Below are 14,830 nucleotides of genomic sequence, written 5' to 3' on the forward strand. Positions count from 1 at the left end.
TCATCATGCTTTCCCTTTCACCAGTTACTCATATGGCTGAAGTTGAACAGGTCTCTGCAAATCTGAAAGTTATGAGTTCAAATCCTACTGATATTAGTGTGCAGATTTGGGAGGGGAAGGAGGGAGGGTACGAAAGTTAGTATAAAGTCCCTGCAGTAATTGTTGGAATAATTTTATATTGCAAAACATTGTATTTAGAAAGGAATTTGGATTCTGTATTAGTATTTGTTTTAATGCTGTAGTTTTAGTGTTGGTATTTTAGTTAATGGAAGCGGTCCATCTAAGAAGAATGTTGATAAATTGGACTGGATTCAGAGAAGAGCCACAAGAATACTAAAGGATTAGAAAACATGCCTCACATTGATTGAACTCTTTGAGTTTAACAAAGAGAAGGTCAAGAGATCAAAAATCAGTAAACAAACCAAAAAAATGGGTTTGGGACTCTTTTTTGGGTCAGGTCTGAAATTTTTTTTTATTTATTTATTTATTTAACTTTTGAGGTTTGCAATACTGCAAGCTTTGTATATATGGAACCTAATTTCGAGAGGTGCTGAGCACACATTATTGGAAGCTGTAGGTATTTAGCACTTCTGAAAATGAGGTTCAAAATCTTAAAGAACAGAGAAAACTGAAGTCTCAACATACTACTCAACTTTTCCCAAAACAAAAGAACCTTTTCTTTCATATTAGCAGTATATTGTGAGCCAAATACTGCCACTGATTACATCTTAACAATACTGATGGCGTTAGTGGGGATGTACTGGTCTAAACAAGACCAATTGTCACCAAGCAGTTTTAACTTTAAAGTTAATTTATAAAGCTCCATACAATTTCTGAATAAGCTGTTATATATATAAGTCTGAAAATCAGGGGAAAAGAATTGCTTCTTCTCCTCAGTATGCTATATTTCACTCCAAGTCTATAAGCCATTAATGTAGTTCTTACCACCACTCCTTAAAACTGCATTTCTCAAACTTTGTAAGTTGGCCCCTCCTTTAGGAAAATCCCTGCAATTTTGCCATGTATTGTTATAAGGCCTACACATCTCAATTAATACATCATCTGCACTCTCTGCTCCTAGCTAGTTTTTCACACCCCACTTTGTTAAGTGCAACCTTGGAATATGAAGAAGAGGCTGGCCATAGCTGTTCATACTGCTCCCCTACATATCTAAACTAGTAAATCTTGATCTCCAGGAGGGTTGTACTGTAGGAAGATGCATAATTCAAATATTTTTTTTCCTTATATAATAAAATGTTCCTGCTATTCTCCACTAACCATGTGTACCAAAAAACTACATACACTTTGGCAACAAAGTATTTCTTAATTTGACTACGGTAAAATAAAACTGAGACCACAGGAAGAATTAAGAGTTTGAATATTATGAAGTACTTACTAAAAGCCTATTTTTGGCTGCCACCAGTATCGTAGAACAATTTGCTGACCAGGAGCAACACTTCACTAACACTTCCACATCATCTTGGTGTTCATGTGCATTTCTGAAGAAGTCTTTTATATCAATAGTTTTCCATTCATTTGCTGAACACACTTCCCAAAGCTTAAAGAATAAATATATTAAAATCAGCCTTAAAAATCAATTAGTGTAGATGACAGAAATTAGCATTAACAGATTACAGTGCTGATTTGGTTATTAAAAGGCACTTACAATATTTTAAAATTTAATTTTCAAGATCAACTGGACTGTTACTGTACATTCATGTATACAAACGGGCCAGAGCAAAACGAAGATAGCCCCTCTACACTGCTGTGTTGAGATGGCACCTCAGTACCAGAAAGGTATTGAAAAATTGGGTGAAGTTCAGAAATGAGCAACAAAATGTGAAAATGATTACAGGTCTGAAATGCTGACTTTTAAGGAAAGATCTTGTATGCCCTACCTCACCTCCCCCCTCACTGCCACAAAAGACAGGGGGAAACATAACATAATAATACACTTTAATCTTTATTCTAAATTATAGGTTGTGGTTAGCTATTAAATATTAAAATTGCACAAAGTAATTTCCCACAAGGAAAATACTAATTTTTTAATACTAACAATTTATAAACCTACTTCACAGAAAAAACTAACATTTCTGGATTTAAAATGCAAGACTTTTATAATCCCTAACAGACAGAATGTTTTCTTTTATGGATTATGTTTATTGTAGTTTTTCATGCACACATTACAAGGTTAAAAACAGCATAACACACATTCCTATAGGAATGATGTTTAATATATAGGCCATTATATATACAAGATCATTTTGTATTAAATTAAAATGTTTTGAAGACATTTCCAATTTGGAAATTGAATTGTACTGAATGTCTACATAAACTTATTTTACTCATTCCACAGGGACATAGTTGCAATTTTTCTGTCAAAACTTCTGTATTCAAATATTAGACTTATGTATCTGCTTGCACATTTTATATATTTTTTCCGATCAATCTCCTTTTTAAAACTATCTACACAATCCCTTCAGTGGGAAACACTGAGGCCATAGTAACACTATAGGCAAGCTACTCCTCACTTTTAGAACTCAAGAAAATAAAATATGCCTACAGTAACCCTCTTTACCTTATCCTAAAATACTACCAACCAGATGTACTATCAAACTCTCTTCCTTACTTAACATTTGTCCAATTTTTGTCAAGATGGTCAGTAGCAGAAATTATTGGTGAATGGTAGTTTATTCAACATCACAGCCATATTTTGTGAGCAACTTTTTTCTTTTTACAAAAGTTATTTGCCTTCATTTCCCTTATGGCTAAATGAGAATATTTATCATCAACAATAAGCCCTAAAATAGAACTAAAGCACACGCAATTCCTGGACATAATTTAAGTAACAACATAACAGTAGTCACCTAAGCGTGTTCCAGTCCTGCAACGGAAGTGAGATTTTTATTTGCAAGAACTCAAATTAACTTCAGATGTAGAACAATAATACAGATAACCCCCACCCCAAAATAGTTACACATACAGATGACTTTGACCTTGACTGTACTGAAGAAGAGGTTTCAAGCCCTGGCAGAAGGGATCTCCTTCTTTTGAGCAGACAATTGCACAAATATCAGACCAGGCTGCACAGTTTTAGAAAGAGGCAGATTGGACTGATTTACTATATCAGAACAAAGATGGGGCTTTCACATATTCTGCTGTTGTGTGCTCTCAGGAAGTGAAATCACAGGCTGAATATTCATAGGTGACAGTGTAAAATTTGAACTTCCCTCACCAAAAAGATGAATGATAGATGAAGGTAACAAATTGTTCTCTGGCACTGAAGTCTTAAAAGTAGAAAAGATATTGGTTTGAAACTAAAATTTATGTCACAGCATACCAAGTGTCTCATTGTAAATGAAAGAATTCAAAAATGCAGAGTGAAATTTCTCAGAATGGTTAGAATAGAATGAATATTTGTCCATGTCAAAAAACTTGTTATAAACGGAGTATAGTAGGCATAATTTTCAAAAGCAGTTTATTTTATTGAAAGTATTGTTCTGAAGTGTGGCCATGATTAATTTGCTCTCAGGAAGGACTATATGAAAACCAAATGCAATCACACAAATTAGACTTGTCTGCAGATAAGTTTAACTTTACGTTGTGTAAGAAGCTCAGTGCAAGGGGGACTGGTATTTGTGTGCGCCGAACTGAGATACTAGAAGAATTTATGTAAGTAAACTTGCAGTGGGGATGAGCTGATGTTGAAATAATTTGGTGGCACTCTTGATTCTTTGTGAGTATTTTGCTTTTAAATGTCCTGCTTCCCTGATGCATGCTACAGAATTAACAATGCCCACCTGGCTGGCTTCTTTGTTTATTTTCTCTGAGCAGCTATCCAAAGTGACTGTTCTTTGTTCCCACAGAAGCATACAAGTAGCACAGAAGTACCAAGGAATCTTGCCCCAATCACAGCAGCAAGGGGTGGAGACAAGAGAAAAGCTAAATCTCCTCTCAGCTGGCACAATGGTGGAACAGAAAAAGGAAAGAGATGTGGGAGAAAGACAAGAAACAGCGACAATTTTTCCCTATCAGCTGGGAGAAAAGGGCAAGCAAGCAAGGCTTTCACTTGTTTCCAGCTGCCCAGGTTTGGGAAGAGCTTTAAGTAACCACAAGCCAAAGCTGACATGAAAGATGGGGGCTGCTTTATGGTGAGATCGCTTCTCACCAGGAAAAACTCTGGGTTTCTGGCCTGGATATTGTACCTGGACCCAGCTAAGAGGGATACAGACAATAAGCCTCTACCAGTATTTAAATCCACTGGCTAAAGGATTCTGGTCAATTTTTCAAGCTCTGTCCCCAGATCTCATTGATGCATTCAAAGACAAACTAGACCACTTTTAACTTTCATTAACTTTTAAACAACAGCTACAATAGCATTAGGAGCTCTTTAACATTCCTGATTTAGCTTCTCTTATGGAAAGATGAAAGCTTCTTTGAACAGTAACTCTAAAATGGTATAAGCTTTAGGTTGCAATTGGTAACTGTAGCTCCTTTTTGAAAAGAAGAAAACATTATAGTACTGAGAAAAAAGAGTTAACTTAAAACAAAAATCTCTTTCTCAGCTGGTTTGTGTAAAATGACATTAAATTCAAGCACACAATGAATGTTAATCATTCCTGATTACCATATTGAAGATATATTTTAAGATGAGAGATCTCTTTTACAATAAATCGAAATCTTCTATTTTACACACGATTTAAAAATGTATCCCAAAAATCACTCTCTCAATTACAAAAGTTATATGAGAGGAAGGTAAAGGACTAGAAATTAGACAACCTGAGTTCTATTTCCAACATTGACACAAAATTCTTCTGTGACCTTGAGCAAATCATTTAACCTTTGAGCCTTAGTTTCCCATCTTTAAAATAGGAATGCCACTCAGCTAACTCCCAGTGAAAATACCAGGCTTAATTCATTATCATTTGTTAAAGATTTTGAGATTCTTGAATACAAGGCAGTATTAAAATGCAAAGTATGTTATAAGCCAGTAATAGAAATTTCCATTATAAAATAAAAACAGACTGGTTATTTACAAAGCATACCTTTAATGTTCCATCTGCTGAGCAACTAGCCACATATCTGTCATCTGGTGAAAATCTGCAGTGACTGACAGAATTTGTGTGACCAAACATTGTATTACGACAATGTTTTTTGTTCAAATCCCAAAGCTGAATAAAAAGTAAACACAACACAACTGCTGTTTAACCAAAAACACAAAACCACCTAAAGCTAAGAACATAAAAAAACCTCTCCTACCAAAAACATTAATCTACATTCAAAAACCCCAAAATTATAATTCAGATTCTTCCTCATTCACAGCAACACAAGGAAGCGTGGCAACACTCATTTATTAAGTTCCCTGAATTTTTAGGCTGAGATTGTCAAGTCTTTACCTTGACCTGCTAACTCATCTGAAAACTAAAAATTGCCTTGTCTTCACTACAATTTATCTAAAGATTTTATATCACTTGAGGTAACTTTTTTCCCCTTATGAAGACAAGGCTCTTGAGGGAGAAAGTTTCCCTTGATCCCAGTGCTTCTCAAACTATCTCCCTTTATCTTATCTTCCTCTTCCTTTTGTCTTCCAAGCTCAAGAGCAGTTTATTCACGATTCCTAAACCCTCTCTATGATCCCTTCGAATAGTCTTACATCCTAGGAATGAGCTCCATTGAATCTAGCCTTACCAAGGTCACGGATGATCTGCTAGCTAAATCAAAAGGACACTATAATTTTTCTTTGTCTGCTGCTCATTTTGATCACTCTCTTCCTCCTCATTTTTCCGAATCTGTGGTCTCTCTTGATTCTCATCCTAACTGGTCTTTCAGCATCACCTTTAGTAACTCTTTTTTCTTCCTTTCATCCTCTGTATTGGCACTATCTAGGTTTCTGTCCTGTCTCCTCCAGCGTACCAGACAACAAGTTTTAAGAGTGACTCTGATTTTGGGTGCTCAATTTGAGATACCTTAAAGGGACCTGGATTTTTAATGAGTGGATAGGCGTTGAGCATTTTTTGAAAAATCAGGTCCCTTTAAGGTGTCTCAAAAATTGAGGCATATGAAGTCACTAGTCACATGAAAATCCTGGCCACTATCCTAACACCTCATCCATTCCCATGGTTTTAATTACTACTTTTATAGAGGAAACATCCAAATCTATCACTCCAGTCTGGTCCCCAACAGGTCAAATTTCACATCTCAGGATTCCTCTCAGACATATCCTTGGGTATGTCCAAGTATAATCTTACTCAGTCTCTCCAAAATTGAATCTCTTCTAATCTTTGTCCTCTGCCTCTCATCTGTCAACAACTACAATTTACTATCTATTCTTATTTTTTGCAACCCAGGTGTTATCTGATTTGTCCGTCTCCTTCTCCCCCCATTTTCAGTCTCCTAAATCAGTTGGTTCCTCTTTTTATTAGAGTTATTATCCAACCCAATCTCCAGCAGTCCAATTGCTAAAAAAATCTTCCATGCATTAGTCATTTTTGCCTTGATAACTACAGTTTTTCCTTTCTGATTTTCCTGGTTCACTTCTTCCACCCATCTCTCCCAATCTATCCAAAATACAGTTGCTAAAAACATCTATTTCTCTTGTCACTTTAACATAACCCTCTTCCTTAAGTTTCTTCACTACCTTTCTGTACCCTATGACATCTAGGCAAAGATGAAGTGCTTGAATTAGAAGGTTGTACGTATGCAGGGCCCTTCCAAATTCATGGCCATGAAAAATGCGTCACGGATTGTAAAATCTGATCTCCCCCATGAAATATGGCTATTGTAGGGGAGGGGGAAGCCTGGAGGCACCCTAGCTGGAGGCTCCTACCGTGTGCTGACTTCCAGCTGCTAATTCCAGCCCAGGCTGGGGAAAGATGGCACTTCCTCTGCCACTCCAGGGGTTGCTTGTGGAGCTGGGTCAGACCCACCTCCAGGAACCTCCCTGGTTGCAGTAAGCTCAGTGGCTGGTGGCCGGGACATGCCCCGACCCAGGCGGGAGGCTGCCGGGAAAACCCAGTCGTATGGTAACCCCCCCACATATCCTGCGACCCTAACTTCTGCACTGCTACTGGTGGTGGCACTGGCTTTAGAGCTTGGCACCTGGCCAGTGGCCACTGCTCTCCGGCTGCCCAGCTCTGAAGGCAGCACCCCTGCCAGGAGCAGCACAAAAGGGTGCCAAATCCCACATCCTCCCTATAATAGACTTGTGACTCCCTCCTCCTCCCCCCATGGCCTAATTTTGGGTCAGGTCCCCCACATTACAACACCGTGATATTTCATATGTAAACATCTGAAGCCATTAATTTGACTATTTTAAAAATCCTATGACCGTGAAATTTACCATAATGGACCGTGAATTTAGTAGGGCCCTATACATAATCTTTCTTTCTCCAAACTTCCTGCTCTTATCACTACTCCATTCTCAATCTTTTCCATCATCAGCCTTTTTCCCAAAATCTCATCTTCATACCTTTTAGCATACTGTCCCCTACTGCTGGGGCAGCATCCTTGTTCTCTTCAGCAAAGTGCCACTCAATCTTCTTGCTAGCCCTTGTAAAAACCCATTTTTTGCAATTCTAGCTACCTTCTGATGAATTTTCACTATATCCTTTCTTACCAGCATTTTTGTCATGTGTCTTATCATAGGTTTGTCTTGTCTGATATCTTATAGAATTAGTTTTTTTGAGTCAAGGAACTTTTTTTATTATATTTATTAAGTGTATGTACACTTACAATTCATTTTTAATAGTAAGCAGCATAAAAATAATCTCACCATTTTCCACTTACTTTGATGAAAGTATCATTTGAGCAGGTAGCTAAGAGAAGTTGATAATTTGTGTTGCTAAACTGGCAGCAGTTGACCTGTTCTGTATGTTCTTCGTATACTTGCACAAGCTGACCTGTTCTTGAATTCCAGATCTAAACAGAATTGATTTAAACAAAAACCAAAAAAAACCATTTGAAGTACATTCTATATACTTATTAAAAACAGGATGTGTTTTGTTGTTGGATTTTTATTTTTTTTTACAGCTATGCTGGAACATTTAATGTAAATTAAATGCACTTTTCTAATAAGTTTGTAACTATTTAACAGTATTTCTCCAAGTAGTATTTGAAAGAAGATGGGGAAAAGGTGCAATTTTTACATTTAAAAATGGAAAATATTGTTACGTCTAAGTTATAACAATTTGTGACTAAGATAGGAAAATACACAATGCTTTTAAAAATAACAGTAATCAGATAATAAAATATGTCATCACAACAAGATGCTTGGAACCAATAACATCAATTCACTCTTGTCAAAATACAGTCTTAGGCTATTACTAAAATGGACAGGCCTGCACCTTGTTGAAACACCTGAAAAACTGAGGTGACATTAGAAAAAATTCTGGAGAAAAAGATTTGAATTTCATTTAAGATCTCACTAAAATACTGAAGAGATATATACAGAAGCAACCTAAAAAACCAAACAAGACAAACAGAAGCAAGTGAAACAATAGAGGCAACAGGCATGAAGAAAGCTATTACGGTACTGATTTCACTCCTGTTGTAATGATTCTGTTCACACACTCAGATATTATTATGCTCCTGCCAGATTGAAGTATCATCTTATAATTGAATAAAACAGTAAATTATGCTTTACACCAAAACTATGCTTTACATCAAGCACATCTAAAATAAAAGCACATCTTTTACAAACATTTTCAAGTTAAAAAACAGTACCTACAAAGCTTGTTCTCTACATAAGGTATACAAAAACGAAAGACTTTAAAATTGGCTCAACTTAAATTGGTTCAAATTTAGAAACAGAACAACTTGTTCTAATCTGAGGAAAAGTGCTCACCACTATTGCCTTACCTTCACTTTTTTATCCACAGAACAAGTTGCTACAAATCTGTCATCTTCAGAGAAAGCGCAACAAAGTACCTCATCATCATGAGCCTTTATCTCCAGAAGCTTCTCTCCACTTTTCACTTTAAACACCTACACAGACAGAGTAGTTTAACACACAGTGAAATCTTATACCTACAGTACTCTGAGCTAATTTCAAAATACACTGCACGAAGCATACAATTGCTATGCTCTCAATTTTCTTATTTCAAGCATTCCTTATAATATTAAAGGGAAAATTACCAAATAGTTCAGGCTAAATTTTTCTTTACCTAGAAAATTTTTATAATCTCATGGAATGCTTGCCTAGAATTTTAAATATCTAATTCTTTACAAAGTTGGAGCTCAGATCACAGACCACAAGAATAAGAATGTCCCTGAACTGCTGAAAGTGAAATCTGGGGGAGGGATACAATTATTCTTAAAAATATTGTCAGAGGCTACAATTTAGGCTTGAGGTGAAAAAGTTAAACAGCGATAGGCAAATTGTGTGTGTGGTGACAGACAAATTAGAAAAGTATGAAAATAAATTTGTTTTGGGTGTACAATTGTATGTTTCTATTCGGGTTCGTCACTATTTAATGTATACAATTTTGAATATAGAAAGGATACAATCACTTGGTTGTCAAGTAGTAGTATTCATATTTTAATTTTAAATCTCAAAGACAAAAATATTTTATATATTAGTATTTTTGCTTTTATCCTCCATGTGGAAAACTGTTTCCTCGAGTCTACATTAAAATGAGGCATTCTAGATGTATAGATCATAAGAATCAAATTACTTGGATATATTAAAGACTTCTTCTAATAACAAATATGATTTTGAGGAAGAAGAAAAGACACTTCAAAGATTTATCCAGGAAGACCCTACAACAAAATCTCTCATTCCTGGAGTTCCTCTGACTCCAGAATGGGAAGAAATTTGGGGAAGAAGAAATCACATACTTTAATCATCTTGTCAAATATTCTCAGATTTACGTTTATGATAATGCAGAACCCTTTCTTAATATAAACTAAGTTTTCCTATTCAGAGCTATTGATCCTCAACAAAAAATTGTTCGAATGAATCTTGAGATGCCACCTGAAGCAGGGCCGAGGTAATTTAAATTTGTTTTTCTCTGTTTTCATTTTCTTGCGAAGTTGAAAGGAAATGATGATTAAACAAATTTTTTTTAAATAATCTAATTATGAATATTATGTTTAAAGGGAAGGGAAATCAGAATTTGTAATAATTTCTGAAAATCTGGATTTTTCCTAATCTAAGAACTACCATATTTTGGTTTCAGACAAGATGGTTATGGTAGGGGTATCCGAAGAGTTGTGTATTTCCAACTTTTAAAAAAAGCCTTTTCCATAAGTATTATTTAACAAGGAATAGAATAATCAATACAATTTTAGCAAGTTCCCTTTTAAAAGCTATTCCATTCAATACACAGCTACATTTTCCCTCCACTGTACTGGGGGACAAGGAGGAGAAACAGGCAAAAGATGCAGAGGAGAGGAATCAGATAGCCAGGGACTGGAGCCTAAGGAAAAATGAGGATGATGCACAGGGGATTGAGAGAGAACAGATTCATATCAATACCAGGAAGAGATAGGTCTATGTGATGGGGGACTCCATCCTAAGAATAAACCATAGGCCTGTGACCAGACCAGATCCAGAGAACAGAAAAGTGTGCTGTCTCCCCAAAGCAAGAATATGAGTTGTGGATGTGAGGCTGAAGATGATCCTCATGAGAGTGGGAAAAAAGTCCACTGATTGTGCTGCGTGTCAGGACAAATGACACTGCTAGATACCCACTTGACTGGATCAAGTATGACTACATGCTCGGCTGGGTAAGGCACTGAAAGAAGTAGAAGCTGAGGTGATTCTCAGCAAATACTTCCAGTTCCTAGAGAAGGAAGCCAAAGCATAGCAAGATAATAAAGGTCAACAGACAGCTTAGGGATTGGTGCTATGACAAAGGTTTTGGAATGATTGATCCCTGGAAGGCATTTATGGAAAGAAGATTCTTCTCAACTAATTGATTCTACTTGAGTACCTGGGGTATTAATGTTCTGGGTTCAAGACTGGCACGACTGATAAGAAAGGCTATAAACTAGGAGGATGAGAGGAGAAGGATGAGAAAGACTTGTGAAATCTCCATGCCTGGATTCAATACACAAGAGCTGGAAAATCAATTAAAGGAAGATATAGCAAGGGATAATGGAACACCACAAGCTAGAAAACTGGATAAGGTCTGAGGGAAATGCTTGTACACAAATGCAGCGAGTCTTGGCAATAAAATGGAGGAATCAGAATTACAGGTGCAAGAAGTCAAACCAGATATTATAGGAATTACAGAAACCTGGTGGAATAGCACTCATGACTGGAACATAGGTATTGAAGTGCATATGCCATTTAGGAGAGATGAAACAAAAGGTAAAGATGGTGGGGTAGCAGTAATGAAGCAGTAAACTGTAAAGACATACCAAATGATAGTATGGACAAAACTGAATCTCTCTGGGTCAAAATCAATTTGGGGAAGGATTGCAAAAAAGAGGGTCTGCTACAGACCCCCAGGGTCATACTTGGCTATGAATAGTGATTCTTTAGTATTATTAGAGAGATAAATACTTTTGGGAATTGTGTCATAATGGGAAACTAACTTCCTGGATATAGATTGGAGAATAAATGCTACTAATATTGGTATGGCTCAGTTATTCTGGGATGTGATAGATGACAGTTTTCTTCATCAAATCATTACTGAATCAACAAGAGGTGATGCAATTTTAGACTTGGATTTAGTAAGTAATGAGGACATCATAGAAGAGCTGGTCATAGGAAATAACCTTGGACTGAGTGATCACAAATTGATTCAGTTTAAATTAAATGGAAGTAAAATCAAAACCACCTTGTCAACTATGGTTTTTTATTTCAAAATGGCAAATTTTGGAAAGTGAAGGGAATTAGTTAAAGAAGTCATCTGGACTGCAAAGCTCAAGGGCTTAAATGCAGAAGAGCCTTGGCATTTCTTCAAATCAACTATACAAAAACTATGCTAGATTTGCATCTTAAGAAAGATGAAAAAACTTGTAGGGAAAGGCTCAGACCCAACTGCATGAATAACCACCTCAAGAAAGTTATTAGAAGTAAGCAGTAAGCCTACAGGGAATGGAAAAAGGGGCTGATCAGAAAAAAACCCCTACATCTTGGAGGTTAGAAAATGTAGCAATAAAGTGAGAATTGCTAAAAATCAAGCTGAATTAGCTCTTGCCAAGGAAATTAAATTAAGAGGTTTTTATATAAATATATATAAATAAAAAAGAATAAGGAAGAATGAGGTTGGGCTGCTATGCAGTGTGGATGGGAAAGAGATTAAAGATAATCTAGGAATAGCCCAAAAACTAAATGAAACTTTGCCTCAGTTTTCTATAACAAAGATAATATGAAACATGTTCATGAAGGCAGTATGGATGATGAAAATGAGTCTAAAAATAGAAATTACCACATCTGAAGTAGAAATAAAGAGTTTAATGCACTCAAATTGGGGAGACCAGATAATTCCCATCCCAGAATACTGAAAGAACAGGCACATGAGATTGCTAGTTTGGTAGCAAGGATTTTTAATACATCTAACTATTCAGGGGTCATGCCACAGACTGGAAAATTGCTAACATCTTACCTTTATTTAAGAAAGGGAAAAAATGTGATCCAGGTAATTACAGTTCTGTTAGTCTGACCTCAATAGTATGCAAGGTTTTAGAGCAAATTGTGAAGGAAAGAATAATTAAACTCATTAAAGTAAATGGTAAAGAGGATGCAATGCAACATGGATTTACCAAAGGTAGATTATGCCAGACTAACCTGATTTCCTACTTTAAGAAAAGAACTAATTTTTTAGATAAAGGAAGCATGGTAGAGCTAACATATTTGGATTCCAGTAAAGTATTTGACATGTACCACATGGGAAATTATTAGATAAATTAGATAAGATGAGGGTCAATACAAGCATTGAAAAATAGAGAAGGCATTGGCTATAGGAGAAAAAGCAATGAGTTGAGCTGAAAAGTGAATTATGGGACTGGAGAGAGGTTACTAGTAGACTTCCTCAAGGATCAACATTATTTAGTATTTTTATTAATAACCTTGGCACAAAAAGTAGGAGTGTGTTGAAATTTGCTGAAAAGTTGAGAGGCATCATCAATACAGAAAAATCTAGATGACCTTGAAGACTGGAGTGACAGAAACCCATTGTAAATAGTGAAAACTGCATCATCATGCACCTGGGGCCTAATAATAAGAATTTCTGCTACAAGCTGGTAGCTTGTCAGTTGGAAGTGAAAGAGGAAGCTCAAGACCTGAATATTTGAGTCCATCACAGGATGACTGAGCCACCTGTATGATGCAGCTGTGAAAAAGACAAATGTGATCCTAGGATGTATAAGGCAAGACATTTCCAGTGGAGATAGAGAAGTATTAATGCCATTGGTACAAGGTATTGGTAAGACCTCATTTGGAATACTGTGTACAACTTGGTCACCCATTTTCAAGAAAGATGAATATAAACTGGAACAGGTGCAAAGAAGAGCTACCAGAATGATCAGGGGGAGTGGCTAAATAATGAGAGGAGACTGGAAGAGCTAGTTTAGTCTCACAGAAAGGAGGCTGAGAGGAGATATGATTGATCTCTATAAATACATTAGGGGGATAAATACCAAGGAGAGTGAACAGCTGTTTAAAGCTAGAGGACAATGTTGGCACAAGAACATATGGGTATATACTGGCCATGCACAAGTTCTGGCTGGAAATTAAAAGAGGGTTTCTACTCACCCGAGTAGTGAGGTTCTGGAACAGCCTCCCAGTAGAAGTTGTGGGGGAAAACAACTTCATTAGTTTTAAGAGACCTAGACAAATTTATAAGTGCAATTGTATGTGGTTTGCTTTTGATGGTGGGAGGCAGGGTTCAACAGTCCTGGGGCTCACTGCCAGTTTATGTCTCATGGTCCTAAAAGTTCATGCTTCAGGGTTTCAGCCAGTCACTTGCACGGGTCAGGAAGGGATTTCCTCTTCCCACCCACCCCCTCAACCCTTCCCACAATGTATTCTGGCAGGTATTTTTATCTCCTTCTTCTGAAGCATCAGGGGTGGCCACGATTAGAAAGGGGATACTGGGTAGAATGAGGCAGGGCTCTGAGGTGGCACCAAGCATTCTCTCTCTCAGCAGGTTAGCTGGCTTGTTCTTGCTCACATGCTCAGGATGTAACTGATCACCATTTGTGGGGTCGGGAAGGAATTTTCCCAGAAATCAGACTGGCAGTGACTGTGGGGGATTTTCGCCTTTCTCTGCAGTGTGTGGGTACGAGTCACTTGCCAGAATTATCTGAATATTTCTCAATTAATCATTTCCTTACCATTGCAGGAGTTCAAACTCTGGTGTACCTTGTTCCCTTCTATTCTTTTTCTGTGGCATATAACAGTATAATCTCCTGTGGGTCTCATTTCCATTGTTGGGTTTAGTGTGCGGGTGCTGGGTGATCTAGTGGTCCCTTCTATCTTGAACTCTATGACTAACACTTTTTAAGATAAATTTGTACTCTTTCACTAATAAAGCCATTAACTACAGAAGCAAAGCACAATAATGTCAGCAAAGCAAAACAAACAGTACATCCAAAAGGTATTTTCTGAACTGTATATTATAACGATTTCGTAGTAGCAGCCATCAAATAAAAACAGCAGCATATATTAAATATCTACATGAACAGTGTATAACTAAAAAATACACTAGTAATGAAGATGAGTATTCAACTTAGTTAGCATCCAAAATGATACAGAAGGTTTACAAAAAAGTTACTCTTTACACCTACCTTTAGCTGTCTGGAATACATACACCTTACTAGGGTACTGGTTGACTGACTGCTAGCATTCTAGAGAGCTGGCTGGCTCCCTCTATGCAGACTG

General features: G+C 36.8%; 1 protein-coding gene across 3 annotated transcripts in view; it reads right to left on the reverse strand.

Annotated features, from left to right (window-relative positions):
- The window catches only part of APAF1 (apoptotic peptidase activating factor 1), an 80,180-nt gene that overhangs the window by 22,563 nt on the left and 42,787 nt on the right, over positions 1-14,830 (reverse strand). For 2 of the 3 annotated variants that reach the window (XM_067559737.1, XM_067559738.1), the window contains 4 exons: positions 8,857-8,982; positions 7,786-7,917; positions 5,046-5,171; positions 1,397-1,558 (listed from right to left, as the gene is read on the reverse strand). In XM_067559737.1, coding sequence (XP_067415838.1) covers positions 1,397-1,558; positions 5,046-5,171; positions 7,786-7,917; positions 8,857-8,982 — 546 coding nt within the window. Of the gene's footprint in view, positions 1-1,396; positions 1,559-5,045; positions 5,172-7,771; positions 7,918-8,856; positions 8,983-14,830 lie in introns of those variants that run through there. The other variant, XR_010921983.1, reaches the window with a different exon arrangement.

This window comes from Emydura macquarii, unplaced genomic scaffold (genome assembly GCF_026122565.2).
Source record: "Emydura macquarii macquarii isolate MOO-44397 ecotype Brisbane River unplaced genomic scaffold, CSIRO-AGI_Emac_v2 contig_2205, whole genome shotgun sequence".
Lineage (NCBI taxonomy): Eukaryota > Metazoa > Chordata > Testudines > Chelidae > Emydura > Emydura macquarii.